Below are 12,954 nucleotides of genomic sequence, written 5' to 3' on the forward strand. Positions count from 1 at the left end.
GGGTAGATGGTTCCAGTATTTGACCACTCTTTCTGTGAAAAACTTCCTCCTTAATTCTAGCCTGTATCTCTCTTGGTGCAGCTTGAGACTGTGTCCTCTTGTTCTGTCTGTTGTTGCCCGGAGAAAGAGACCAACCCCCAGCTCACCACAGTCACCCTTCAGGAAGTTGAAGAGAGTGACAAGGTCACCTCTGAGTCTCCTTTTCTCCAGGCTGAACAACCCCAGCTCCCTCAGTCGTTCTTCATACAGCTTGTGTTCCAAGCCCCTCTCCAGCCTCGTGGCTCTCCTTTGGACACGCTCAAGCATCTCAACGTCCCTCCTAAACTGAGGGGCCCAGAACTGGACACAGCACTCAAGGTGTGGCCTCACCAGTGACGAGTACAGGGGACGAATGACCTCCCTGCTCCTGCTGGCCACACTGTTCCTGATACTAGCCAGGATGCCATTGGCCTTCTTGGCCACCTGGGCACACTGCTGGCTCATGTTCAGCCGACTGCCAACCAGCACGCCCAGGTCCCTTTCCTCCTGAGCACTGTCCAGCCACACCATCCCCAGCCTATAATGCTGCAGGGGGTGATTGTGGCCAAAGTGCAGGACTCGGCACTTGGACTTATTGAACTTCATCCCATTCGATTCTGCCCATCCATCCAACCGTTCCAAGTCCCTCTGCAAAGCCCTCCGTCCCTCTATCACATTTATTGCTTCAGTCAGATATCTCTACCTGAGCAAGTTTTTTGTGGAGCAGCTCTGCAAGGCTCCCTTTGCTGGCCCTGGGCAGATGCAGGGCTCCTTTTGCTGCCTGTGGAGAGATGATGGTTCTTAAGACCTGTTTGAGACATCCCCTATGGACTGAGCACAAGTCCAGGAGGACTATGCTAGCTGTCTGCATGGCAGATCTCTGCTTTCCATCCAGAGAATCCCACCCCAAGTGTGTGCTAGTGATTTATGTGGTTTGTAACAAGATCCTCAGTGTGGCAGGAGGGCAGTCCAAGCCTGCAGCCCCTCACAGTCCCTAACTGGTGGTGAGGGGAGGTGAGATGCTCATCTTCCTCCTGAAGAGGAGGCTGATACTGCACCAAAACTGGGCTGCCAACACTCTGCTACCAAGGGATATCTGAAAGAACAAATCTTGAGCAAACAGCCAATAACAAAATCTGATTTTTGTGTGTTAGTCACACTGTGTACCTTGAAGGAGAGGCTGGTTTCTACTGGTGAGCAACTGGTTGTACCAGTCACACCAGGACAATAAACCTTTAGTTTTGCAAAGGTGTTGGCATGGAGGTGTGTACTCCAGATACAGGTGTTTGCTAATGGAGAGCTGTCCCCTGGGGGTGCAGCCACTGATTGGAGGGGACAGATGCATAAAGAAGCCCAGAAGCAGAGCAGGCTCCATCCTCCAAGAGAGCCCTGGGGCTGTGCCTGCTCAGGAGAAAGCCAGGCTCCAGAAGCAACATGTCTCAGCTGGAAACTGCAATGGGAATGATCATTGCTGTCTTTGACCAGTATGCAAGGACTGATGGCAACAGGCAAACCCTCAGCAAAGCAGAACTGAAGACTCTGCTGGAAAAGGAGCTCCCAAATTTCCTCGCGGTAAGAGAACAGCGCGGCACCGTTTCTGTGTCGCAGGTGCAAGAGCAGCCTGCAGAAACTGTTTTTAGTATGTTTTAGGAACATTATACCCAAAAATATGCAATGGATTGTAGGAAAATATGAAATTTAAAAAAGGTTTTGCACAAACTCTGTAAAACTGGTTTAATATGCAGGGCAATTCCCTGTTTGCTAAATTCATCACTTGAGATATCAGGACAATGGATTTGAAAGAGATTTGGTTTCAACTTCAGAATTCACTTACTTCTGTTTATCCTTGGATTTATCATCTCACTTCATGTCACAACTTCTGTGAAGCTAGTTGTGCTGTCAGCAGTTGAGGATCTTGATTGCAGATGAGGAATCTCTCTAAATATTTATACATTTATCTTCTCTAGGTATTTATACTGCATACTCAGTATGCTCATCAAAATGATGCATAAACCAGAACAACAGATGAACTCAAAGCAAACTGTTTGGCATTTGTCTTTAACAGCAAAAGAAAGACCTGGATCTATATTGTACAACATAGATTTGTATGTAATCATAAAGTGCATTTCAGTAGGTATTCAAAGTGCTTAATATGTTCTAGTAAAGCTTTAGCCACCAGGGAGAGACTTTCAATTGTTTTTTTAAAATTTGTTTCCCTTCACTAAAAATCCAGAAAACACTTTTAAATACATTGTTCTTTCCACATTGGAGTAATATTTGTACTATTTTGTTACTGTTCTAAATGTTACTGTTTTGTTGCTGTTTGAAATGGCAAAAGTCTAGAACCAAATGCTCCTTGTGAGGATCTCAGTTTTTTATATCCAGCATTGTTCAGTTTTATAACAACTATTTCAGGGCACTGCAGCCAGGGCACTTGATACATTTCAGTATCTTTCCATGTAAACTTAATTCACCACATGAAATCCACACCTGCTGGAGTTATGTCTCACAAATTAAAGAGATGCAATATTCAGAATGAGGACCTGGGTGGCTCAGGGGGGATATATTCCAATGATTCTGAGAAATCTGTGTGAGACAGATGAGTACTCAAGACCCAACAGCATCACAGAAGGGTCCTGCTCCTGAACATGGAGCCGTGTGGTACCCACAGCACTTCCATGTAAAAAGAAACTAAACCAACAACAAAACCATAATTCTGGGATGGCATGGAAATCCCAGACACTGGCATTTGGTGTAAATAAGGCTGGGGAGGCACTGCAGTAAGCAGATAGCAAATGGGATGGTGCTCACAGGTCTGTCCTGACTGTGTCTGGTGGCCTGGCCCCTCTTCTCCCAGTTCCCCACAGCTGCTCTAACTGGCTCTAGCTATTTCCTGCAAATGGTGCAAAACCTGGAATTTTCAAGGAAGATAATTAGCTAATGGTCCTCTTATATTCCAGTCTCTATCTCCCTTTTCTGCTTTACATCTTCTAGCAAAAACAAAACCAAAAAAAATGATAACAATCCGCTCCCCCCGCATTTTTATGCCAATATTTTAAACAAATTTAAACCAATAATATTCCTTGTTCCTGTCTTGCCAAACTGATAATTGCAAGGAAAAAACCTGAGAATATAAGTCTGACTTCAGAAAAAAAGTTCTACCTGCATTTCCCTGCCATTTATATCTGTATTTTTTCATTTGCTAGAAAATCTAGGGAACAGTGTTTTCTAATTTCTTGTGTTTGCTTATGGCCTTAGAACTGGTTATAGCTGACACAGATCACAACTTCCTGGAAAGGTCTTGAGTCAATCAGGCAAATCAGGCATAAATATCACAGGACTGAAGGACTGGACTCAGTTATAAAGTATTTCCAAAAAACAATTTCCATTTTTGCATCTCAGAAGTAATTCACATGCTACAACTTGTTCATATAGTTCACTAAATGATTTGAAATATTCATTTATAAAATTAAACCCATTTAATTTACGAATTGAAAATTAATTAAACATTCCACATGAATTAATCTGTCAAATCTAAGGAAATTGTTCCATTTTTAGTGATTTTAAAAGGTCTGCATTTAAAGTGAAACATTAAATTACAGGATGAAAAATTTTGTTAATTAGAACATGATCAAAAAATGCCTTCAGATTTAAATTCGGGTATTAATAGTTTTAAATTGGTGGAAAATTTTCAGAAGTTGTTATCATTTCTTTCTAGTGTTATATCAGGGTTTTTTCCATTTTCTATGCAAGCCACACGATTGTTTCCTAGCTTTAACAGGTCTGTACTGCCATCTCCTGCTTAATGTTAAAATTGCAGCTTCGAAAATCCCTGGAGATTATCAGCGCCAAAAAATCCTCCTGTAAGCTTCTTTACTTTTTAATATATTTTGGCATAATGAAAAAAAAAAAAAACAACAACAAAAACCACAAACAAACAAACGCTTTTAAATTTGATTATGCGTTTGTTAATATCAGTGTTGAAATGTAGTGGTTCAGAGAGTCACAGAAGCACAAATATGTTGAGTTGGAAGGGACTCACAAAGATCATTGGGTCGAAGCTCTGGCCCTACACAGGACACCCCGAGTGTCACCCTGTGGGCACAAGAGCATTGGCCAAAGCTTCTTGAGCTCTGTCAGGCTGTGCTGTGGCCCCTTCCCTGGGGAGCTGTTCCAGTGCCCCACCACCCTCTGGGGAAGAACCTTTTCCTGATATCCAACCTAAACCTCCCTGACACAGCTTCAGGCCATTCCCTGGGCTCCTGTCAGTGTCACCACAGAGCAGAGATCAGTGTCTGCCCTTCCTCCTCCCCTCACGAGGAGTTTGTAACTGCACTGAGGCCTCCCCTCAGTCTCCTCCAGGCTGACCAGACCCAGTGACCACAGTCACCCCTCACAGAGCTTCCCCTCAAGGCCCTTCACCCATCCAGGGTTGTCCCATCCCAGGTACAGAATTCAGAACTTTTCTTAGTTCCTTTCATATGGTTGGTGATTGCCCAGCCCTCTCATTTGTTGAGGTGTCTCCGCAAGGCCTCCCTGCCATCAACAGAGCCAGCAGCTCCTCTCAGTTTTGAATCATCTGCAAACTTGCTCAATATCCCTTCCAGTCCCATGTCCAAGTCATTTATGAAGATGTTGAAGAGCACAGGGACAAGGATGGAGCTCTGTGGAACCCCACTAGTGACAGGTCCCCAGTCTGATGTCCCCCCATCATGGCCCACCCATGAACCATGAGTTGCTCAGCCATCCCATCATGTGTTGATCCAGCTGTGTGCTGGACATTTTGTGCAGAAGGATGCTGTGAGAGACAGTATTGAAAGCTTTCCTGAAATCCAAAAAGAAGACATCAACTGGCTTCCCTTGATCAGCTAAGGGGGTTACTTCATCATAAAAGGGAATCAGGTTTGCTAAGCAGGACTTCCCTCTCATGAAGCCATGCTGGCTGTGACTGATGACACTGCTCAGTCATTCCATCAGAATAATGGCAACTCAGAAGAATAATGACAACTTAGAAGAATATTTGCTGTGGTAACTCAAGCTCAGAATCCCACAGGCTTCAGGAGGCACCTTCCCAGCCACCAGCTCCTGTGAGCAGCTTCTGCTGAGCCATAAGGCCAGTGGCAGCACTCAAAGCACTTTTGAGGTGGTTGGCATATTTTCTAGGGTGGAAGTATTCAATGAAGTTTAAATTTTACATTTGCCCCAGGAAAGCATCTTTTTACAAAACTGCAAACTGCTTGTGCTCCAGCTGAGCCTTTCCAGGGGAATGGATGGGGAACTCATAGCATTTAATTCATCTGAGTATTGTACCTCAGTACTTGGTGCTACACAGTTTTAATGGTGATAAATGTTGTTTTAAATGTAGCAACCGTGCCTCTCTGTGACAGTACTTGACTGCAGCTCTCAGGTGTAATAAACCCCAGAGAAAAATGCTTTTGGTACTCACTGCTGCTGTGCAGACAGTGGGAGCACATGGCACCTTACCAAGTGCCCAGAGCCCAACCAAGGACCTTGTCTGGAGAAGTTGCTGCATTGGGGTTGTGCATCCTCTCACCTAAACCTGCTCTTTTTCTTTTACAGACTGGGAAGGACAAAAATGCTATTGATAAAGTCTTCAAGAACCTGGATGAAAATGGAGATTCCCAAGTGGACTTCAAAGAATTTGTCATCTTTGTGGCAGCTCTGACTGGCTGCTGTCACAAATATTTTGAGCAGAATGCAGCCAAATAGCTGTCAAATACTCACAAAAGCTGTCTTTGCATGTGCTCCATATGCCAGTGATATGGATCCCTTCACTCCTTCCATGTACTGCTGTGAAGTTTGCAAGCATGCTGGACTGTAAAAATAAACCCTACTGAGCTTATTCCCTATCCTGAATGCTAATTTCTTCTCATTCGTGGAACAGCCTGGGTTTGATGACTCCCACTAACTCACACTGAGTAGTTTCTCCCTTTCTCTGGTTTTAAAATTCTTTTCTTAGCCAAAAGGTTCAATATCCATACCAATGCAGAAGCTGCACAAGAATAAGGGCTGCTGGAACCATGAATCAGCCTGAGGCTGTTTTAATACACCAGCATCTCTGGGATGCATCCCAAATCCACACATGTGCCAGCACAGCTGGACAGGTCTCACTAGCACTACCTTTGAGCCTGTTTGGTACCCTCAGCTGTGTGGTTGTTGCAGGGCTTGCAGAACCAACCCTAGTTGGTTCTTCCTTGGTTAAAACAACAAAACAATCCCAAACACCTTTTCTGGTTTTTTTCAGCATGGAGGATTCTGTGCAGTTTTGTGTGCTAGTGAGCCATCTCATCCAGACCACACAGATTTATTTTCTATGACACCATAAGGATTTTGTACCAATATATTTATATTACTCTAAAATAAATTTAAATATCCTCCCAAATAGTGTGCCATAGTATTTTTGCCTGAAGCAAAAATGGCAGCAATTTTTGCTTCCTTACCTGAAAAATGTCTGTGTGGGGAAGTGGCAGAATTTGCTTTCAGAGGAGAGGCAACAGACATCAGCTGAACCCTGCAACTGAAGCAAGACTGTAGACAGAATCAAATCTATATTTTGAAGCACTTTGCCAGTGAGCATCCCAATACAGACTGCAAAAACAATAAATTTTGTTCCTTTTTCTACAGAACAGTATTGTTCAGTGCTATTCCTATGCTATGCCAATAGCCAAATATTTCCCTGTCCTACTGTGTGTGCAAATGTGCTGCATAGGTAGGGGTGCCACAAGCCCCTCTGGAGCCCCTGAAAGATTGTGCAGCACAGCAAAGGCAGGAACAGCAGCTCAGTTTCACTGAGTTTCCTGAATCTGAAGTTACACCACAGGTTTGACCCATTCATAACCCTGTACAAACATATTTTGTTTAGGTGTATTCATCTTTTTGGGAGCTCAATGGAAAATTTTGGTCTTATTAGTTTATTTCAGCCTAGTTTATTCTGTTTATTTTAACCATTGCAGGTTTTGTTTCAGCTAGCTTGCTCTGGTGCTGGATGGCTGGAGATGAATTGCAAGGCATCCATTAACTTGCAGAAGTACCATTACCTCTCTAATTTACAACAGCAATGGTTTTCTGTAGTCCCTGAGCAAGAAAACTACTCACCACCAAAATGTGCAAAAGTCTTCCCAAACCAGAGATCCCAAATTAGCCTTTTCTTCAGAGACTGCTCTATGTTACTGCCAGTTTTTGAGATACCTTTACAGCTCTAATCCAGGATTGCTGTGCCACTTGCAAGGGCCAATCCCACTATCACACCCCTCACCATTTTGTCAAGGCTATAAATGAGCAAAATACTCTGCTTGTTGCAAAGCAGGCTAATTCCAAACACAGAGTCAAAAAATTCCTATATTGCCCATTTATCTAGCTAGTGGTATAAACCATCCTCAGACAAAGAAATCTTGGTAATACATATCACAAATTGATCAGTATATCCTAATTTTTTTGAAATTTATTTTTACTTTTACAAGTTTAGCATTAACACCTAATGTTCTGCATTGCTTCAGAATATTCAGCCTCACTGTATTCTTTGGTTTTTTACCACTATGTGGCACTAAATGCACCCTTTTTATTGTTCATTGAGCCCAGAAGTCCATGTATCATTATAAAATGAAAAGAATCTGTGTTAAGATTAGAAAACAAAAATCAGAAGTGTTCATAAAATGGCAATAAAATGGCAATTTTATGTCTGGACAAATAGCATATGTCCCATCCAGGGCATTTTAGTGATTGCAGTGGAAACAGCAGGAGCTGAGGGCCAGGCAGAGGCTCCATCTCCTGAGCTTTTGGAAGGGTTTAGCTTCACCATCCCAATCTCACCCTTGTGAAGGTGTTTCCCCTTACTTGTAAATTGCAAACCCCCTGTGCAATTTATGGCAGCATTGTTCTCCACAGCACTGAAATTGCTTTTAAAACATAGCTCTTAAAGAGAATGTTGGTGAAGAGCTCTACCTGCCCTGTGAGCCAAGAGATTCACCTTGTTACTCCATTTTATCAACCAGATCTTTAAAACCACATTATTGAGCAGTGAGAGCTATAACATAACCCTTAATTCTCTCTTGTTTCATAAACTCCCTGCCTCCAGTCCAACACCATTTCACTCACCCATTAATGCCATTTTGTCCATTTTCCTGAAAACCTGTAGGTTTTTTCAGTGCTGGAGGGCTGCTCACAGCAGCGCTGGTCCCAGCAGCCCAAAGCTGCTTTGTAACCTCTCCAGAGGGGCTCTGACTGACCACGATGAGCTCAGGTACCTTTGTCTCCTTGAGGGAGTGCCAGGGCTGCCCCTCACTGTTCTCATTGTTCCTGCAGCCCCAACCCTCAGAACTCTTCACCTTGGTCTTGACCTCCTGGTCCCACATGAGGGGACACCTGCAGAGCTCAAAGCCCTTGCCCAGAAGCTGGATGGATGCTCTGTGCTGCTTTGCTAACCCAGGGGAGCTCTGCCTGTTCAGAGCTGCATGAACAGGGGGAAGAAAAGGGGTTCAGGGCTTTTTTTTCTTTTTCCCTACAGATTTTTCAAAAGCTGTAACTCTGTGATGAATATTCATTTCAATGTAGTACTGAAAACTCAACTTGATGACACCTCAGAGAGAAAATGATCCAGGAATAAAAGAAATTAACATATAGCTCCCACCTTACCATAGAACAAAAGTGACTTTTCAGAATATATTATTTAACCTAAAAGCATCTGAACAGAGTCACTTTAGTATCTTTCAATCCATTAATTTTCTTTCTCAGTATTGTTAATTTTCACTATGAACCTACAGTTTATCCAGAATATATTGTGTATTTCCTTCCCTCAGTAAACTTTTGTAACTCAAAGTTCAAGCTACAGAGATGGTAGACCTGTTTTAAACCTGCCATTTAATTTCAACTTTTAGGCCTCAACATCTTATGTATGATGAGATAATTTAAGAAACTCTATAGGCAGGTAGGGGAAAAGAAAAGAACATAAGAGAGAGCTTGGAATATATAAGCTAGCAGTTGTGGCTTGTGCACATTTGTTCTAGCTATCTGAAAGGAAAAAAATATATGGGAAAATATGTTACCAGCAAATGACAATATAGAAAATCATCATTTGTGATGAGTTACAAATTAACCAAGTCTTAAAGGCAGAGGTGAGAAAGTCAGCTAAGCAGCAAATCAGCCAATAGGTATTTTTGTAATACAGAAAAAATATAAATTTATATTAACATCAGATCAATTCTATGGATTAAAATACTCCAGTATCTGCAGTTGCCCTTTTGAAATCTAGTGGGCTACTGTCAACAGTCTTCAATTTTTAAAATGGTGTGTTGAAATCTGATTTCTGAGTGTGCATACAGGAGAAAACAGGCATAATGTTACCTAACCATTAAGTCACTCATGGCCACTTATGCTGCAGTTTTAGCTGGGAATATTCCTTATTATTTTACCTTAAAGTTCAAGGAAAAAAAATGAAAAAAAAAAATCATCCAGTCAAGTACACTCTTTATGTCCCCAGCGACCCCAGTTTGGGGCTGAACACAGGAAGATTTCTTTCCCCAAATACCCTGAGCATCCTACCCTAGCAAGGTGCACTTTCAACACTGGACCTGGAGTGTCAAGATCCAGCTTTTCACAAAACACATTTCAGCTGCTGGGTTCCTTACAGAAGGCGGGCAGGGGAGGAGGAGGAGATGCTACCTGTCTTTTATGTAACAGCCTCACTGTGAAATGCTCCTGGAAGAGCTGGGAAATTGTGTTCAAGCCTTCCCTTGAGTGCAACCCACCCACACCAGCTGCGTGCACCAAACAGCAGGAAGCACAGGGCACCTGACAGTGACTCCCCCCATCGTGGCAGGTGCTCCTGGGGCTGAGGAGGCCTGGAAAAGGGCATGAGAAGCACCCTGGAAAAGGGTGCATGAGAAGCACCCTGGAAAAGGGTGCAGGAGAAGCACCCTGGAAAAGGGTGCAGGAGAAGCAGCACATCTGTCTGGCTTGGTAGATGGAGTACATGGCCAGTCCTGCAGGTGTCTGTGTCCCAGAGACACAGTAAGGGAACATTCTGTATTTTAGTCATTTAATACAGACTATTTAATACAAAACCTACAGCTGGCATAGTTGAAAAGATGTTTCTTGCCAGTTGAGTTCCCAAACCACTGAACAGTAGAAGTATGATCATTGCTCTGGTGCTCTCTCTTGGACAACGTTCTCTGCAACAGGCTGAAAAGATGACAGCAGAGGATGAGAGGGAGCACCTCCTCCATCATTTTGTCCTCCTCCTTTTCCTTCTCCTCCTTCTTCTTCTCCTTCCTACCCTCATCCTCTTCCCTGAGGGGGAGTCTCCTCCTCCTGCCCTGTGAGGCAGCAGGTGATGTTCACCACCAGCAGGGTGAAAGTCCTGCTGGCACATCTCCCCTGCCTTAACCACTCAGCAGCGCTTAGAGAAGCTTTTAAGTAAAAATTAAAAGCTGACTCCTGCTCAGGTACCTGGAGGGAAGGATTGAGGTCTCTATTTTGCTGAAAAGGGTTCATGACTGCAGCCCAGGGGAGGTTCAGAGCTTGCCTGGCCTCCTCTGGTCCATGCCCCATGCCTGTGTCATAAAGCTCCCCAGCAGAGGTGCTCATGCTTTTGGGTCCCTTGCTGAGGCACTTCTCCCACGTGCTGGGAGCAGAGCCTTGGGGCTTAACACAGGTTTCTGCAGTCTGCTCAGATCCACCCACCTAGAAATTAGTCATTCCAGCAGCTAATTGACTATGCTTTTGTACAGCTTTTACAGGCCATTTTCTTCCCCAGAAAAATTCCTTTCTTTTTCCTTCCTAGTCAATAACTTTTTCTTAATCCTGTACCAGCCTCTAAACCTTTGGGCCACATCTCCATTCTGGAAGCTGTTCATTATCTGAAAGGAAAGAAAATTCCATTTTTTTAAGGTTACAGCTCTGCTACTCTCCAGCAGGTGATCAAGAGATGTATTCACTATATTATACTGCAGGACTAGGGACCAGAATATCTTATACTGGATTATATTTATAAATGGGTTTGAGTTTGTCTTTTAAACCTTTCCATTGTATCCAAACAAATATACTTATCTTTTCCTCCTGATTTTATAAAAATCTATTGAAATGCAATTGCCCATTGTATTTTCTTTTGTTTCATGACAAGAAGAAGCAGGTCTCTGTAGTATTAAGTAACTATTGACTGTTGCCTTCAGAATGGACAAAAGATTCCTGGAAAGAAATGGATAAGAAAGCTGATCAGAGATCTGCTGTGAGGGCCAGAAACTTTCTTTCCAGGAGGAATGTAGTGAACACAGAGACTGAAGCAACCTGCAGGTCCCTGCTAGTTTTAGTCATGCTACTTAAAAGAGTTTAAACCTGATGAAGGCTTGAAGACCCAGGATTGTGGGTTTGTTTTGGAAGCATTTTAATTTCCAAGTATTTATTTCTCTTAGACTCAAAATCCTTGTTGTAGTGATCATAACTCCTTTCTTTCTCCTCATTGCCAAACCTTACTCTGTAATTTAAGTCTGATGCTTTGGCCAAGTGGTTTCAGATGGAGATGTTCTGGAAGCCACCAATACATCACAAAAGTCAATTTTGTGTCTCTGAATTAACTTACCCACCTGTGCTGACCTCAGTCTCCCCATACTCTCTGTGAGATTTCCTATCTGTCAGTGCCAAGTTAATATGTTTAAAACACTGAACAGTAAAATCTGCAGAACATGCAAAAGGTCAAAGACCCAGTGCCCTCTGTTGTTCTTTCTTCAGGTACTAAGAGGGCTGTCTGAAATGAATATTTAATTTTCCATGAGAAAACCAACTTCTTCCTTCCTATCACTGACTTCCCAACTGAAATGGATGAGAGAAAGAGAAAACCCAGAGTTGCAGCTGTAGGGGAACTGGAAAGGATGTAAAGTAAATAAAAATGCCAAGTAAGGCAGGGATGATGCTAGGCTTGTCTTGTTGGTAGGGCTCTCTAGTTGGTGGTGAACCTGTGTGCCTTGCCTAAGGCTCAGCCTGGGACTGGGGCTAGGAGAAAGGGAAAGCCCAGGCTGCAGTTGTAGGTGTTGGAAAGCACCTTCCAGAGCTAACTTGGGACTGATGCTTGAATGTTTGGTCTGAACAGGTAGCTGGGTGCCCAGCCTTGTGCCACCTTACCAAATTCACAGGCATGCTGAAAAACACACACTCCTTAGGCTGGTAGTGCCTCCAGCCATCATTTCAGGGCTAGGTTCTTTTAGTCTGGTTCTCTTTAGTCTGGTTATGGCAGGGATAAGTGCAACTCCTGCAGATCCAGGTACTGGATCTTTCCATGGGGAGATTCTGCTGGCTGTCCCTCGTGCTGAGGCAGCAGCAGATGCTCGCTGACAGCCTGGCCCTGCACAGGCTGCAGGCACATCACCTCAGCTCTGGGAGCTGGGCAGCAGGGAACACAGCAAGGGCCAAAGGCAGCAGAGTGGGGTGAGGCAGACCTGCAGGACAGGACACTTCCCCTATATCCTTGCTTTTCCCTGCTTTTCATGCTTTCCTTCTTTTCCTTCCTATTTTCTTCCAGTCCTAATATGAAGGAGCCTTTCAGCAGAAAGCCACTGTGTGGTTTATTCTGTAAATTACAAACCAAAGCATTTCTGTCCCCCAAAGTCCCCCAAAGACAAACAAATGAGCTGTCCTCTTCTCAACAGAGGCAGCTCTATTTTGGTTCACAGTCCAGCCTGCACTACATAATCCTTTCTGGTGAGTCCCACCCTGCTGCATGGCAGCTCAGCCTTTCAGCCCTCAGAGAATGAGCACATTAGGAGCTGAATATAAGCAATGTGTGAGTCCAATTTGCTCAGGCTATGCCCAATTACTTTATTAATGGGCTGGTTTGCAGCAGGGTTCAGATACAACAAAGCTGTGCTTTAGGCTGGGTTTTGCAGCCCTCTCAGTTTTAGAGCAATAAAAGTGAAGCAATGTTAACCT

At 43.6% G+C, this 12,954-nt stretch overlaps 1 protein-coding gene across 1 annotated transcript; it reads left to right on the forward strand.

Moving 5' to 3' along the window:
- Nucleotides 1-1,452: 1,452 nt before the first annotated feature.
- S100P (S100 calcium binding protein P) lies at nucleotides 1,453-5,748 on the forward strand. Its single transcript, XM_054633908.2, has 2 exons — nucleotides 1,453-1,590; nucleotides 5,599-5,748. The coding sequence occupies exons 1-2, from the start codon at nucleotides 1,453-1,455 to the stop codon at nucleotides 5,746-5,748; spliced, it is 288 nt and encodes a 95-aa protein (XP_054489883.1).
- Nucleotides 5,749-12,954: the final 7,206 nt, after the last annotated feature.

Source organism: Agelaius phoeniceus, chromosome 4 (assembly GCF_051311805.1).
Source record: "Agelaius phoeniceus isolate bAgePho1 chromosome 4, bAgePho1.hap1, whole genome shotgun sequence".
Lineage (NCBI taxonomy): Eukaryota > Metazoa > Chordata > Aves > Passeriformes > Icteridae > Agelaius > Agelaius phoeniceus.

Coding starts and splice junctions, on each gene's coding strand:
- S100P (XM_054633908.2), top strand. CDS start 1,453: ATGTCTCAGCTGGAAACTGCAATGGGAATGATCATTGCTGTCTTTGAC. Junction 1,591..5,598: donor AGCTCCCAAATTTCCTCGCG/GTAAGAGAACAG, acceptor TTTCTTTTACAG/ACTGGGAAGGACAAAAATGC.